Genomic DNA, 12610 nt, shown 5'->3' on the forward strand with positions numbered 1-12610 from the left:
ATTTTGTAGTAAATCCAAGTACATATCGCCTGTCATGGAGAGTGCAATGATGGAAAATTTGAGGTATGGTGGAACAAAATTTTTTTTTCTAGAAATTTTGGTGGGGGGTGCTTTGCCCCCGGGCCCCCACAATTATTATCGAGGATTTCATATTATCATCCAAAGCAGCTTCAAAAATTATAGATCCAGCCAAAAAATTTTAAAAATTTATTGAAAAATACAAAAGTTACAGCAAAAAAACCATTTTTAATTCTCGACTTCAAGAGCTAATAACTCTACAGGGTGAGCCCGGAGGAAAAAATTTTATATGAACTTGTGACATTATTTTCTCATTATCTATCCATATCCGAGAGATTGCCCACCATTTCCGGGACACCCTGTATACTTTTTATACATGACTTTTTGTTTCAGCAAGCTGAATTTATAGATGCTAAATATTATGTACAATAACATATTAGTTTCCACAGTCATAAAAATGGGGGAAGNATATATATATAAATATATAAAAGTAGACTATTAGACGACTGTCTATGTTGAGAATTTTGGAATTTAGTCGGATATGTCAGTCAATTTAACAAAGAAGACTCTTTATTCAGTTCAAGCTTTCGAGCACTTTATTGTCACTTCCTCAGGAACTCTATAACGGTTACAATATTATGAAAAAACTTTAAAAGCCCAAACAAAAAACTATACTTACAAATGTTGAGATTATATTATAAAAATGATGACGCGACGACTCACGATATGGATCATTGTTTCGTCGCGTCATCATTTTTATAATATAATCTCAACATTCGTAAGTATAGTTTTTGTTTGGGCTTTTAAAGTTTTTTCATAATGTTGTAACCGTTATAGTTCTTGAGGCAGAGACAATGAAGTGCTCGAAAGCTTGAACTGAATAAAGAGTCTTCTTTGTTAAATTGACTGACATACCCGACTAAATTCCAAAATTCTCATATATATATATATATATACAGGGTGTTCCACCTAAGAGGGATTCTTCTGTAACCCTGTAATTGTAAAATTTATAAAAAAAATGGTTTTTATAAAAGTTGCCTGGAGTCATGTGGGCCATGTAAAGAAAATATTTTTAGTTTTACAGGGGTTCCATTTCGCATGGGCGTTACATAACTTTGTTATTTTAAATGGAACACCCTGTATATTATTGCAGCATTTTTGAATTCCTTGGTTAATATTAGGTAAAGTTTATTAAATGTACATGGTGTTTAAAACTTACCGTTTTAAAAAAAAATCACGATTTCAGCTCTCTAAATAAGACTAGATTGCATCTAAACTAAACAGTAAGAGTTACAAATCTGCAGCTTTCACAGTTCATATTGCCATAAATTACTTTATCTTGTCATCTGAGCAAAATGTGTACCTTATTCAGACTCGGAAATACTGAGACCTACATTTAATAACACAGACCAACAAAATTTAACTTTTTTTTGGAAGCAGAAACTTGAATATATATTTCCGAAGGATTTAGGTGCGCTGAATCCGAATCTGGCAGCAGAATTGCTCTATCACGTCTGGTTTTTGAGATATCCTAACCTAAAAGTGCAAAAAACACTGTTTTTCGTCATATTTGAGGTTATGTAGTAATGCCGTCTATTCTTTTTAAAAAAAACTAATACATTGAATCTAAAAGTACAAGGCTCCCTCCTTCGAATGCCGTAGAGTTTGCTCAAATATCTTTTTTCTCGTTGAGATATCACATGTTGAAATTTTTAAGTTTCTCAGTTTCTTAATATGCGAAAATCTACTAAGGATCCCTTAGACATCAAGCAGTCGGTTGCAATTCAGAAACTTCATACCTATACGGTTTGTGGGTTTGGAGTTGGTGGGGTTGGGGTGTGTAAGCTTGGAGTTTGTAGGTTCGGGTTTTGTGGGATTGGGATTTGTGGGTTTAGGGATTGTGGGTTTGGGGTTTGTGGGTTTGTGGATTTGGAGTTTGTGAGTTTGAATACGTATGTATTGAAGGTTTCTGAGTATGAAGTTTCTGAACTGCAATCAACTGGTTGACGTCTAAGGGATCCTTAGTAGATTTTCGCATATTAAGAAACTGATAAACTTGGAAAAAAATATATTTGAGCAAACTCAACGGCATTCGAAAGAGGGAGCCTTGTACTTTTAAATTATATGTATTTATACATAACCTCAAATATGACGAAACTCAGTGTTTTTTGCACTTTTAGGTTAGAATATTTCAAAAACCTGACAATAGAGCAATTCTGCGGCCAGATTCGGATTCAGCGCGCCAAAATCCTTCGGGAATGCATGTGTCTGCTTCTTGACCCTTGTTGACCTGTGTAATCTAAGGAGTTGAAAAACTTTTTTTTTTTTCAAATGGAAGGACCCATATTAATTGTCATGGCTGAATGCAAAACTTAATGCGCTTTCGATTGATATAAGGTTGTCCATACTAACAGTTTTCCAGAAAAATCAGGTTCTCTTCTAAAGTCCGAAAAAGTAACTATGTTACAGCGTCAAGAAGGCCTTGCAAAACCACAAAATAACTAGATCGATGTCGCATACCCAAAAAAGTTACAAAAAAAAAGATTCGAAAAGCATACGCTACTCAAAAAAAAAATGAGTACTGCAACTTCTCTCTGCTCCGTTCACGCTTTGATATTTTAAACCAAAATTACACAAAAAGTGTGCGGATTGAAGATGTGCTAAATTTCAAAAAAATATCCACAATAACCGGAATTATCACAAAAAATCATTTTTTAAATTTTAATTTTGACACCCTGTATTTTGAAAATAAGGCTCCGAAATGAAAAGTGACATAAGAAAAGTCTTATTATTTTACTCCAAAAAATATGTGGTTAACGGATTGACCTACTAATTTGTAACAGTCTGCATATTAACTATAATATAATTTAATAGTATTACAACTAGAGTTTGTTTAGTTTAAGTTTGAAGTTCAAACTACACCCTTATTTTATTTACCTCATACTGTTGAATATCGGATAACTGTAAAAGAAGAGATCCTCCTTTTTGCGGTGCTCCTCCACAAAGTGTGCCAGATGGATCTGTTACATCGCCATCTAATGTAACACATTTGCGCCTTATATGGTCATGAAAAGTTACTTGCTTAGCTACATTCATGTCTTTGCAGATAAAGACATTACCAAAAATAAATTCCATTGCAGTTTGAAGTTCTTTATCATATTCTATAAGAGACAAAGCAGGTCTACAATTTTCTTTACCAACCTAAAAACAGATATGGTAAAATTTTCCTACATATTTATTAAGTTCATTCTATTTAAATCATTCTATTGAAAATAATTATATGACCATTGCTTTAACGAAATATCTAACCAAGTAAATGAATGTTAATATTCGAGAACACCTGTGGGCGAAAATACAAAAATAAGTTAATAATATCACAGAGTAACAAGAAATTTTATTCAATGTTAATGTCTTTCCTCTCTTTTTATAATTGATTTTGTATTAATCCATAAAGTTTTCATATTTTACAGCCTATTTTGATAGAATTGTTAATTTAATTTTAACCTGTAGTTTCTAAAACATTAATGCTGTGTGTTTCTAAAACGGTCAAGTTTAGGGACTTTTACCAAGTATACTTTTTTTATTTAGAATTTAATTCAATTTAAAATTTCTTGCTTTAAACTCAGATTTTTGAAGGGCAAAAAAGTTAGACATGTTTCGACACTGACAGGAGAGTGAAACTAGTGCCCCCTACAAATGACTGCAATACAGATACTATATTCATAATTGTCTTGAAAACTATGTGTGCAAATTATCAAGATAATCCATATAGATACTCAAAATATTACAAAAAAATAGAATATTTTTTGGACTTTAACTCCCTGCAGAAAAAGTAGATATATTTAAGTAAGACATATTTAGTTCAATTCAAGGGGTGGTAGATGGGTAAAAAAACAAACTGCCAATGGTAGCTAATTTGGCAAAAAGATAATGGCAAAATTTCATGACTTTCTGCTGAGTATTGCTTTTTACTGGAATCAATTTTCAAATTTTTGTCGAGAGAAAACAATGCTGCTGCAATAAGATGAGTTTTGAAAGCCAGTAGGCTCGGTAGAACATAGAGCAACAGCAATATAGTAAATTTTGACATATGCTGCAAAATTCAAATCATTAAACACATTATTTATCTATTTTCATATATCTTTATTATTTTATTATTCGTTTGAGTTTTCTGTTAGATGACTTGTTACTGAATTATAGTTTATTTTATTTAAAAGAATGAAATTTTTGCTTATCTATTAAACTATGAGATTTGACAATATCCAAGTGTGTATGCGCTTGTGGTTAATGTATGCAGTTCTTTAAGGTCTAACTAGCTTATTCGGTGACAGGGTATGAAAATTACAATATAAAAAGGTAAGAAAAAATCAATTTGCACCATACAGTTTATGAAAACAAACTTATAATACGTGTTTCTAAAGGCCCTTCATATAAATATGACCTCCATTCAATGTTATATGAATAACAAATCTAAAATAAAAGTAAACATTATTTTATAAACATAAACTATTTTAATTAAATTTATAGGGGCACACACCATACATATTCAATAGATAAATAGTGGAGCACCGACATTGGAAGTTTGTAGCAACTGAAGTTAACGGTTGGTTTGAAATTACCAGATATGTTCGATTTAAAAATTTTTGTTTCTTATACTTGAAAACTTGCATCATAATTTACTACTAAAGTTGATACTTACTAATTCCTGAGCTAGACGTATTACATCATTATTCATTTTGTTAGCTCTTATCTTATTCAGTGGGATAAATGTTGTTCTCTGCTGAAGATTACCTTTTTGTAGAAGTTTTTTACTGGTAACTTCTGAATCAACAACAACGTTGTATAACTGAAAATAAGTATTAGGAAATAAATCATTCTTTTTCTTTTCTAATAGGTTTTTGATTTTGAGATCAATACGAAGTGTACTTTAACCCTTTCATTGTGGCACCAGTTTTCAAATGCTATTCCCGCTGTGCTGACATGGGCAAGCAATGCAGATACATACAATATTTATGTCGTGGATATGGCTGCTTGCCTCACTGAACATGATGACTTTTTGTCACCATCAAAAATGCCTTTGGAAAGCCATATTTCAGTAACGGTGTTCCGGAGGACTATAGGAACTTTTTTTACTATTTTTGGCTCTACTTTCACTTCCTTAAATTTTGTACCAACTTTTCCAAATACCCTGTATAATGTGTTCCAATGAAATAAACATTAAAAAAAAAAAAAAAAAATGGGAGAAATAAATCCGCAAATTGAGGAGCTGTAAAAACCCGCATGGTCTTTATGAAAATGTCAAATTGGCTGAAATTGTGGTAAGTTGTAGGTTTTGTGACCAACAGTCACTATAGTACTTGGGTCCAAAAATCAAATCAATTGTTTACTACAATCTTTCCGAAGTCAGTTGAACATGCAAAAAAAACCGCCTGGCAATAAAATTTAATGACTTTCATTGGCGTCCCTAAAAAAGTTTTCTGCTAAAGGTAAAAAATTATAATAATTTGTATATAATGTGTAGAATAAGTAATTTCTATTATATGTTCATTTGGCCAACAACATATTTTAATTATTTACGTCCTCAAACAATTTTATTATATTGCAGGTAAATTTTGTTTTGTTCCGTTTCAAAATGTCTCCAAAATGCCTTGTTGTAGTAATATTATTTCTTACTTTCGCAATCGTAATATAAATGATTAATAGATGGTGCCTATAAAAAATTAAAATTAACTAAATCACACCAAATTCCGCATTGCTGTACTGCACTGCTGGGCAATTTGTTAACCACTTGTCAAAAACTGAGATTTATTGCCCAGTAGCCCAATGCAGTTGTGTTAGATTTCGTTTGCCCGCGCTCGCATTCTTCAACTGGGCATATACATTTTTACCACCTCCACATGTAGTTCGACCAGACCTGTATATGGGTATGGTTAAATAAATATGGGAACAAGTTTTTCCAATATTTCAATGCCGAGTTGCTGCGTCAGCGACCGAACTTGGTACATACCGTCAACGTCTTAGTTCTTCAATTGATATCGGAAAGACTATACTTATAGCGGTCTGAGTCAGTTCTGCTGACGATGGCTGCACAGTAGTATGAGTAGAATATTGCAATAAAAACAGTAACTTTTGTAAAATGTTTATAAAAAAAATTAATCGGATGACTTCAAAAATTTGTTAATTAATTAACATTTTTGACATCTGCTGCAGACTGCTACGAGTAGGAAAAAATTGATTTTCACACCCAAGTACAGTGGAGACTTTTAATCAGTAACACAAAACCAACAACTTAGCCAATTTGACCGAGCTCACATTTTCATAGACTGGTGCGGAGTCTTTTAAAGAATTATAATAAAAAAAGTTGTTACTAATTAGGTTCATATTATATTAGGTATGTATATTGGAGATAAAATTTGATATTAAGTAACACTGATTTTTCTTTATGCATAAACTTTTATCAAGTATAACAATTTTCCAAGAAATCGATAAAACATTTTTTTAATATGTTGATCAATTATTTTTGTCTGCACCATACATGTGGTTACATTAAAAAAAAAAGATATTTATTACTGTCATTGTCAAGTAAATAATAAAAGTAGAAATAAACACATGGAATGGCAAAGGCTTACTACATAATGACCTGAATACTAATTTATGACAAATGACAAATTTTTATATACAGGGTGTTTTCAAAAGAAGTAGCATAAATGGTACTACCGAACTACACTAAAAAGAACACGTTTTGCATATGACTTTAGTAAAATGTTTAAAGCCTCTCAAAGTTTCCAAAAAATGTGAAATAGCGGCTGTACTTTGAAAACCAAAAAAGATATAATAGTCAAATTTTCTACTAATGCATGTGCAACTTTTCGACAATTTTTCGAAGGGGTTAAAATAAGCAATAAGCAGGTTATTTCTTGCTATAATTTTTTTTTTGACAAAAATTTAATATTCAAAAATACGTATCAGATAGTTTGACTCATTTTAAAAGTTTTGCCTCTCTTACTTTTTTGCTTTAAAATTAACCGCTTATTAACAAAAAAATTAAATTTTCTATCATTCACATTACAACTCGCACTATTGCAACTTAGAAATATTTAAATGGCAAATAATTTTACTAATGATGACATGTTGCAAGTATTTTTTGAATGTCGGAAAAACTGTGCCGTACCAAGAAGAATGTTACCACCAGTGGACGGAAATTATCATGACAGCCGCTTACTTAAATATTTCTTAGTTGCAATCGTGCGAGTTGTAATGCGAATGATAATGTATTTAATTTTTTTGTTAATAAAAGGTTAGTTTTAATACAAAAAAAGTGAGAGAGGTAAAAGTTTTAAAATAAACCAGGCAATCTGATATGTATTTTTGAATATTCAATTTTTGTCAAATAAAAAAATTGTAACAAAAAATAACAAGGGACAAAAATTTTCGAAAATCCTTCAAAAGTTGCACATGTATTAGTAGAAAATTTGTGTAAAATTTGACTACTTTGACTTTTTTGGTTTTCAAATTGCAACCGTTATATCATATTTTTTTTGGAAACTTTGAGACTGTAACTCTTAAGGGGTGAACACATTTTTGCCCATTTAACTATTTCTGTAACTCTTAAAATAAGAAAGATACCTATATAGGACAATTAAAAAGTTGTAACCCTGTATATTTATATATTCCCGCCATGAAAGGGTTAATGCACTTCTGAAATATTTTTTCTAAATTTTTGTGTAAAGGAAACTTTATAATTTATTCATTGTCGTAATTCATTCAAATTACCGATCAAAATACTACTATCTTTTCATGTGCAGGGCTCGGCTTTTGTAGCCGATTGGTAACATAGATAAACCGTTCACCGGATATTAGTACTCAGGCCCTACATTAAATAGAAAATTCAGATCATACATTATTAATGTAGGAAAGGCCAATTGTTCATCGGATTTTTAGCGGTTAAATTAATAAAAGTTCGTTATAGTCCACAGTACAGGCCCTCCCTGGAAAGTTGATTACCACATACTTTATAACTCGTGAGGAGCTTTGTTTTGACGAGTCTAGCACAGTTTTCCTCTGCGACTTTTCTCAATTCCTCCGCTTTTCCACTCGGAAAAGTCCAAAAACAAGGCAATTTCCCGGGGTCTTGAAAAGTCAAGACCGCATCTTTTTTTTAGCTTAAGTTACTGGAAATTTTGTTACAAATGCCGATTTAAATTTGTCCGACAGAAATTCTTCCGACATTGACGTGTCTACCGGCCGAAACATGCCAAAATGACAGGGTATTGAAAATCAGTTACCACATAGGTCATTTTTAGTATTAATTGTAAATAATTAATTCAGTCAAAAAGTATTGTTGTCCGACAAATTTCAAGCCGCGTTTTTTCAGTCCGACAGCTGGAAATCGGAATTTTCACGGGGTATGATAAATCGATTACCACATATTTAATATTCATTTTTCCCACTTTTAAATTTACTGTACAAAATAGTGATATAAATAAGTATCCAACGATAAAAAATCAATAAATTAATAAGCGTGATGAAATTTATTTTTTTCACTCCAAAAATTTGATATTTATAAATGGTTATTAATTATTATTATGTAAATTATTATTTGTTTCAAATAAATAATATAATACGTATTGCTTATTTTATGCTTACAAATTTTAAAGTTATAAACAGATGAAGTTATTTTTGAGACGATTAATAAATACATAGTTCAACATATTCAAACTATTTTCTCGTGTAATATTTTAAAAGTTCCCCTCATGTTACTTTCACGAGTAGTAGCAACTATAACAGGTTTAGTAGTAAACCAGTATGGTAGTACAAACATAGCAAGGCTGGTATATCCTAGGTTGTCTCATAACTCCGCCAACCAATGGGAACTAAGTGAGGAATTGGCGCGCTTGACGACAGCCTGTATGCTACATTTAAATGAACTTACGAGTTTTATACTGTTTTATACTTTATAAATGTCATTTTGATGGAATTTCAAGGTAGATAACTACATATATATTTTTAATGTATTTTGGAAATACTAACTATTAACATAATATTTCTTGTATTGTTAATTTTAAATAGTATTTACTATTCTAGGTCCTGCAGCTTCCTTACAAATTATTTTCGTACCTATTTATTATAAGTTTTGTGTGAATTTAGTGACGATGTTTGGTAGACTAATGGAAAACTTGATTTTGTTACTCTTTCATTTTCATGGGGTGATGAAACTTTTAATATTAAGTTTATTGAAAATGATATATCCTATTGAAGGCCAATGACTATATTTTCTAAAAAAATTATAAAATTTTTAAGTTTTACAATAAAACCTGGTAAAAACAACACATGAAAAAGTTTAGTAATTTTTACCCTCAACCTCATTCTCGAGAGTAGATTTGGCAAGCTATACAGGGTGTCCCGGTACTTGATACAAAAAAGTCGAGTACAAGTATATGAGGTCAAAATAATATCAGTTCTTCATATAAATTTTTTTCATACGGGCCTTCGTTAACAAGTTACGGGCCCTCAAAGGTGAAAATTAAAAAGTTATTTTGATTTGTAGTCTCTAAACTATTAAGTTTACCATGACGCTTTGGTGATTGATAACACATGCGTGCAGCTTGATGTTAATGTTGTAAGTGAACTTCATTAAGCCCAGAATGCTAGGGACGGACTATGCCCAATGCTTAACAACCCAGAATTTTTACATAGATGACAATCGCTGCCTGTATCAAAAATAAGTTCCCTGAAGAATTTGCCAATGAAAATACCCTCTTGGTTCAACTCGGTAAAATTAACAGTTAAGGAAATATTTGTGATTTTATGTCATAGTGCACATAGACGGCGCCTCCACCATTTTTTTATTTTAATTTTTAATTTTACATAATTACTATGTTAGAACCGTATATATTTTTAAAATAAAAGCCTAGAAAATCTTACTGTCTGCTACTGTAATTTTCACTAACAAAATTTGACAAATATATTTTACACATAACACAAAATAGAAAAACAAAACAATAATAAGTTAAAGTTAAAAAAAACAATTTAAAAGTAAGAAAACTATCAAAATACATTTTCAATACCTCCGCACACTTCCTAAGTCTACGAATATTATTTGTTTGTACACGAAAAAGCATTACTGGGGTATTACCACAATGGAAATTAATTCTTTGTAGCAATTCATCCCTTGTCTGTACTGGGATTGCGTATATTAAACTTTTCAAGTATCCCGACGGAAGAAGTCCATCGGATTAAAGTTTGGAGAACTTGGTAGCCATGAAATTGGGCCTCCTCTCCCAATCCATTTATTATTAAACACAATGGATAAATAATTTTGTGCATGAACCAAACGTTTCTTCGGGTGTCTAATGGAACATCGTCTAAAAGTGGCTGCAAATTATTTTGCAAAAACGCCAAATATCGATGTCCATTTAGACATTCGTCAAAAACGTATCGACCTATTAAATTATTACCCCAGAAATGCTTTTTCATGTACAAACAAATAACATTCGTTGTCTTAGGAAGTGTGTGTTGAGGTGGAAGGTGCCCAAATTGAAAATGTATTTTCATAGGTTTCTTTCTTTTAAGTTATTTTTTTAACTTTAACTTATTCCTGTTTTGTTTTTCTATTTTGTGTTATGTGTAAAGTGTGTTTGTCAAATTTTGTTAGAGAAAATTACATTAGCAGACAGTAAGATTTTCTAGACTCTTATTTTAAAAATATGTACTCTTCTAACATAGTAATTAAATGCAATTAATAATTAAAAACAAAAAATGTTGAAGCCGCCGCTCGATGTGCACTGTGACATAAAATCACAAATATTTATTAAACTGTTCATTTTACTGAGTTGAACCAAGAGGGTATGTTCATTGGCAAATTCTTCAGGAAACTTATTTTTGATACATGCAAATTGTGATCGTCATTTATGCAAAAATTCTGGGTTGTTAACCATTGGTATAAGTTCGTCCCTGGCGTTCTGGGCATAATGAAGTATTACTTACAACTTCCAAAACAAACTGTACACATGTGTTATCGGTCACCAAATTTGCATCATGCTGAAATTAATGGTTTAGACTGTAATTAAAAATAACTTTTTAATTTTCACATTTGAGAGCCCGTAACTTGTTACCGAAGGCTCGTATGAAAAAAATTTAGATGAAGAACTGATATTATTTTGACCTCATCTAGCTGTACTCCACTTTTTTGTAACTAATATTTTATAGTAAATTTTACCTAGCAGAGTAATAATTATTGATAACATCGTAATTTCTGACAAAATAAAACTTGCATGAGGGTACTGCTATTTGTAGTTTTAGGGTGTTCAGTCAAAAACAATTTCCATATTTTAATTAACCAATGATACTAAACAAGAGGGATTTTAAAACTAAGGAACTAACCGCATAATTTGTGACAGTCTTTAATAAAGTTGATGTAAATCTTAATATTTTTGTTAAAAAGTTTGTTATTAAGGCACATTTAAAGTAATGGTTGGTTTATAAAAAAGTATTAGTCCTAACTTAGTCTTAGTCTTAGCCTTAATCTTAGTCCTAAAAAGTTAAATGTACAGAATGTAATGTACCGGTTTATAAAAATCCCTAGTCGTAAGGAGGTCTTAAGACATGACCTTGAAAGTTCGCATCTTTTAATTTTTCTAGGATTAAGACTAAGATCTGAGAAGTGCGCATGCACAAGTATTGCATTTCGTAGCATAGTGACCTCTTGTCTTTGTCTATGGTGGTCGCCAATACGCCATTACCATAGTAATAGGTTATATTTTTCTTTTCACTCATCAAGAAAACAATTTAAAACAAATAAAATAACATTACCACAGAATAATAAACAAGTGATATTGCTGTGATATTACTAGCCATGCGCGTAGTCGAATCGCTCATTGGTTAATCTTAATAAAATTAGGACCACACATTGTTTTTATAAACGTGTACCTATTCTTAGGACTAATACTAAGGTTAGTGTAAAGGTTAATACTAAGACTAAGACTAAGTTAGGACTAATACTTTTTTATAAACCAACCATTACTAGCATAATTATGTATGTAATTTTCCGTTATTTTAAGTTATAAGAAAAGCCAAGCAAAAGAATCACACTTTGATGAAAATAAATCAATTACTTTATGTCAACACTAGTCCAGATATTAAATTTCTGAAATTGAAAATGTGTTTAAGGACGGTTTCAAACAGTTTTACAATTATTTTCTTATCTATGATTTTTCAAACTAGCCTCCTAGTTTGAAAAATCCGTAATAAAAATAAAATACAAATGTCATATATATTTTTTTATGTCACTCACCTTTTCCATCAAATGTATTAATTTCGTGGTTCGAATTATAGTCCAGACGGTATCTGTTTCAAAGAGTCCATTTTTGGGTGAATCGTATATCTACGGAGATTTTTGGCTTTTTGGCTTTAAAATATCACTAGAAATGAAAATTTTTCTATGCGCATAAAAAAACGTGGGCTTAACTTTTGGCGGCACAATATGTTAAAAAAATTCGAAAAATGTCATGTTTTTCTTCCTATTTAATTATGTATCTTTTCAAGAGTTGATTTTAGGCGAAAATGAAACAGGATAAAATCAACTCTTGAAAAG

At 31.1% G+C, this 12610-nt stretch overlaps 1 protein-coding gene across 1 annotated transcript in view; it reads right to left on the reverse strand.

Moving 5' to 3' along the window:
- Window positions 1–2955: 2955 nt before the first annotated feature.
- The window catches only part of LOC108916181 (structural maintenance of chromosomes protein 2-like), a gene marked incomplete at its 3' end in the record, with an annotated part of 42266 nt that continues 32611 nt past the window's right edge, over window positions 2956–12610 (reverse strand). The window contains exons 4-5 of the mRNA XM_018722387.1: window positions 4718–4864; window positions 2956–3219 (exon numbers count right to left, since the gene is read on the reverse strand). Of these exons, the coding sequence (XP_018577903.1) occupies window positions 2956–3219; window positions 4718–4864 (411 nt within the window). The remainder of the gene's footprint in view (window positions 3220–4717; window positions 4865–12610) is intronic.

This window comes from Anoplophora glabripennis, unplaced genomic scaffold (assembly GCF_000390285.2).
Source record: "Anoplophora glabripennis isolate ALB-LARVAE unplaced genomic scaffold, Agla_2.0 scaffold1474, whole genome shotgun sequence".
NCBI classification, from domain to species: Eukaryota; Metazoa; Arthropoda; class Insecta; order Coleoptera; family Cerambycidae; genus Anoplophora; species Anoplophora glabripennis.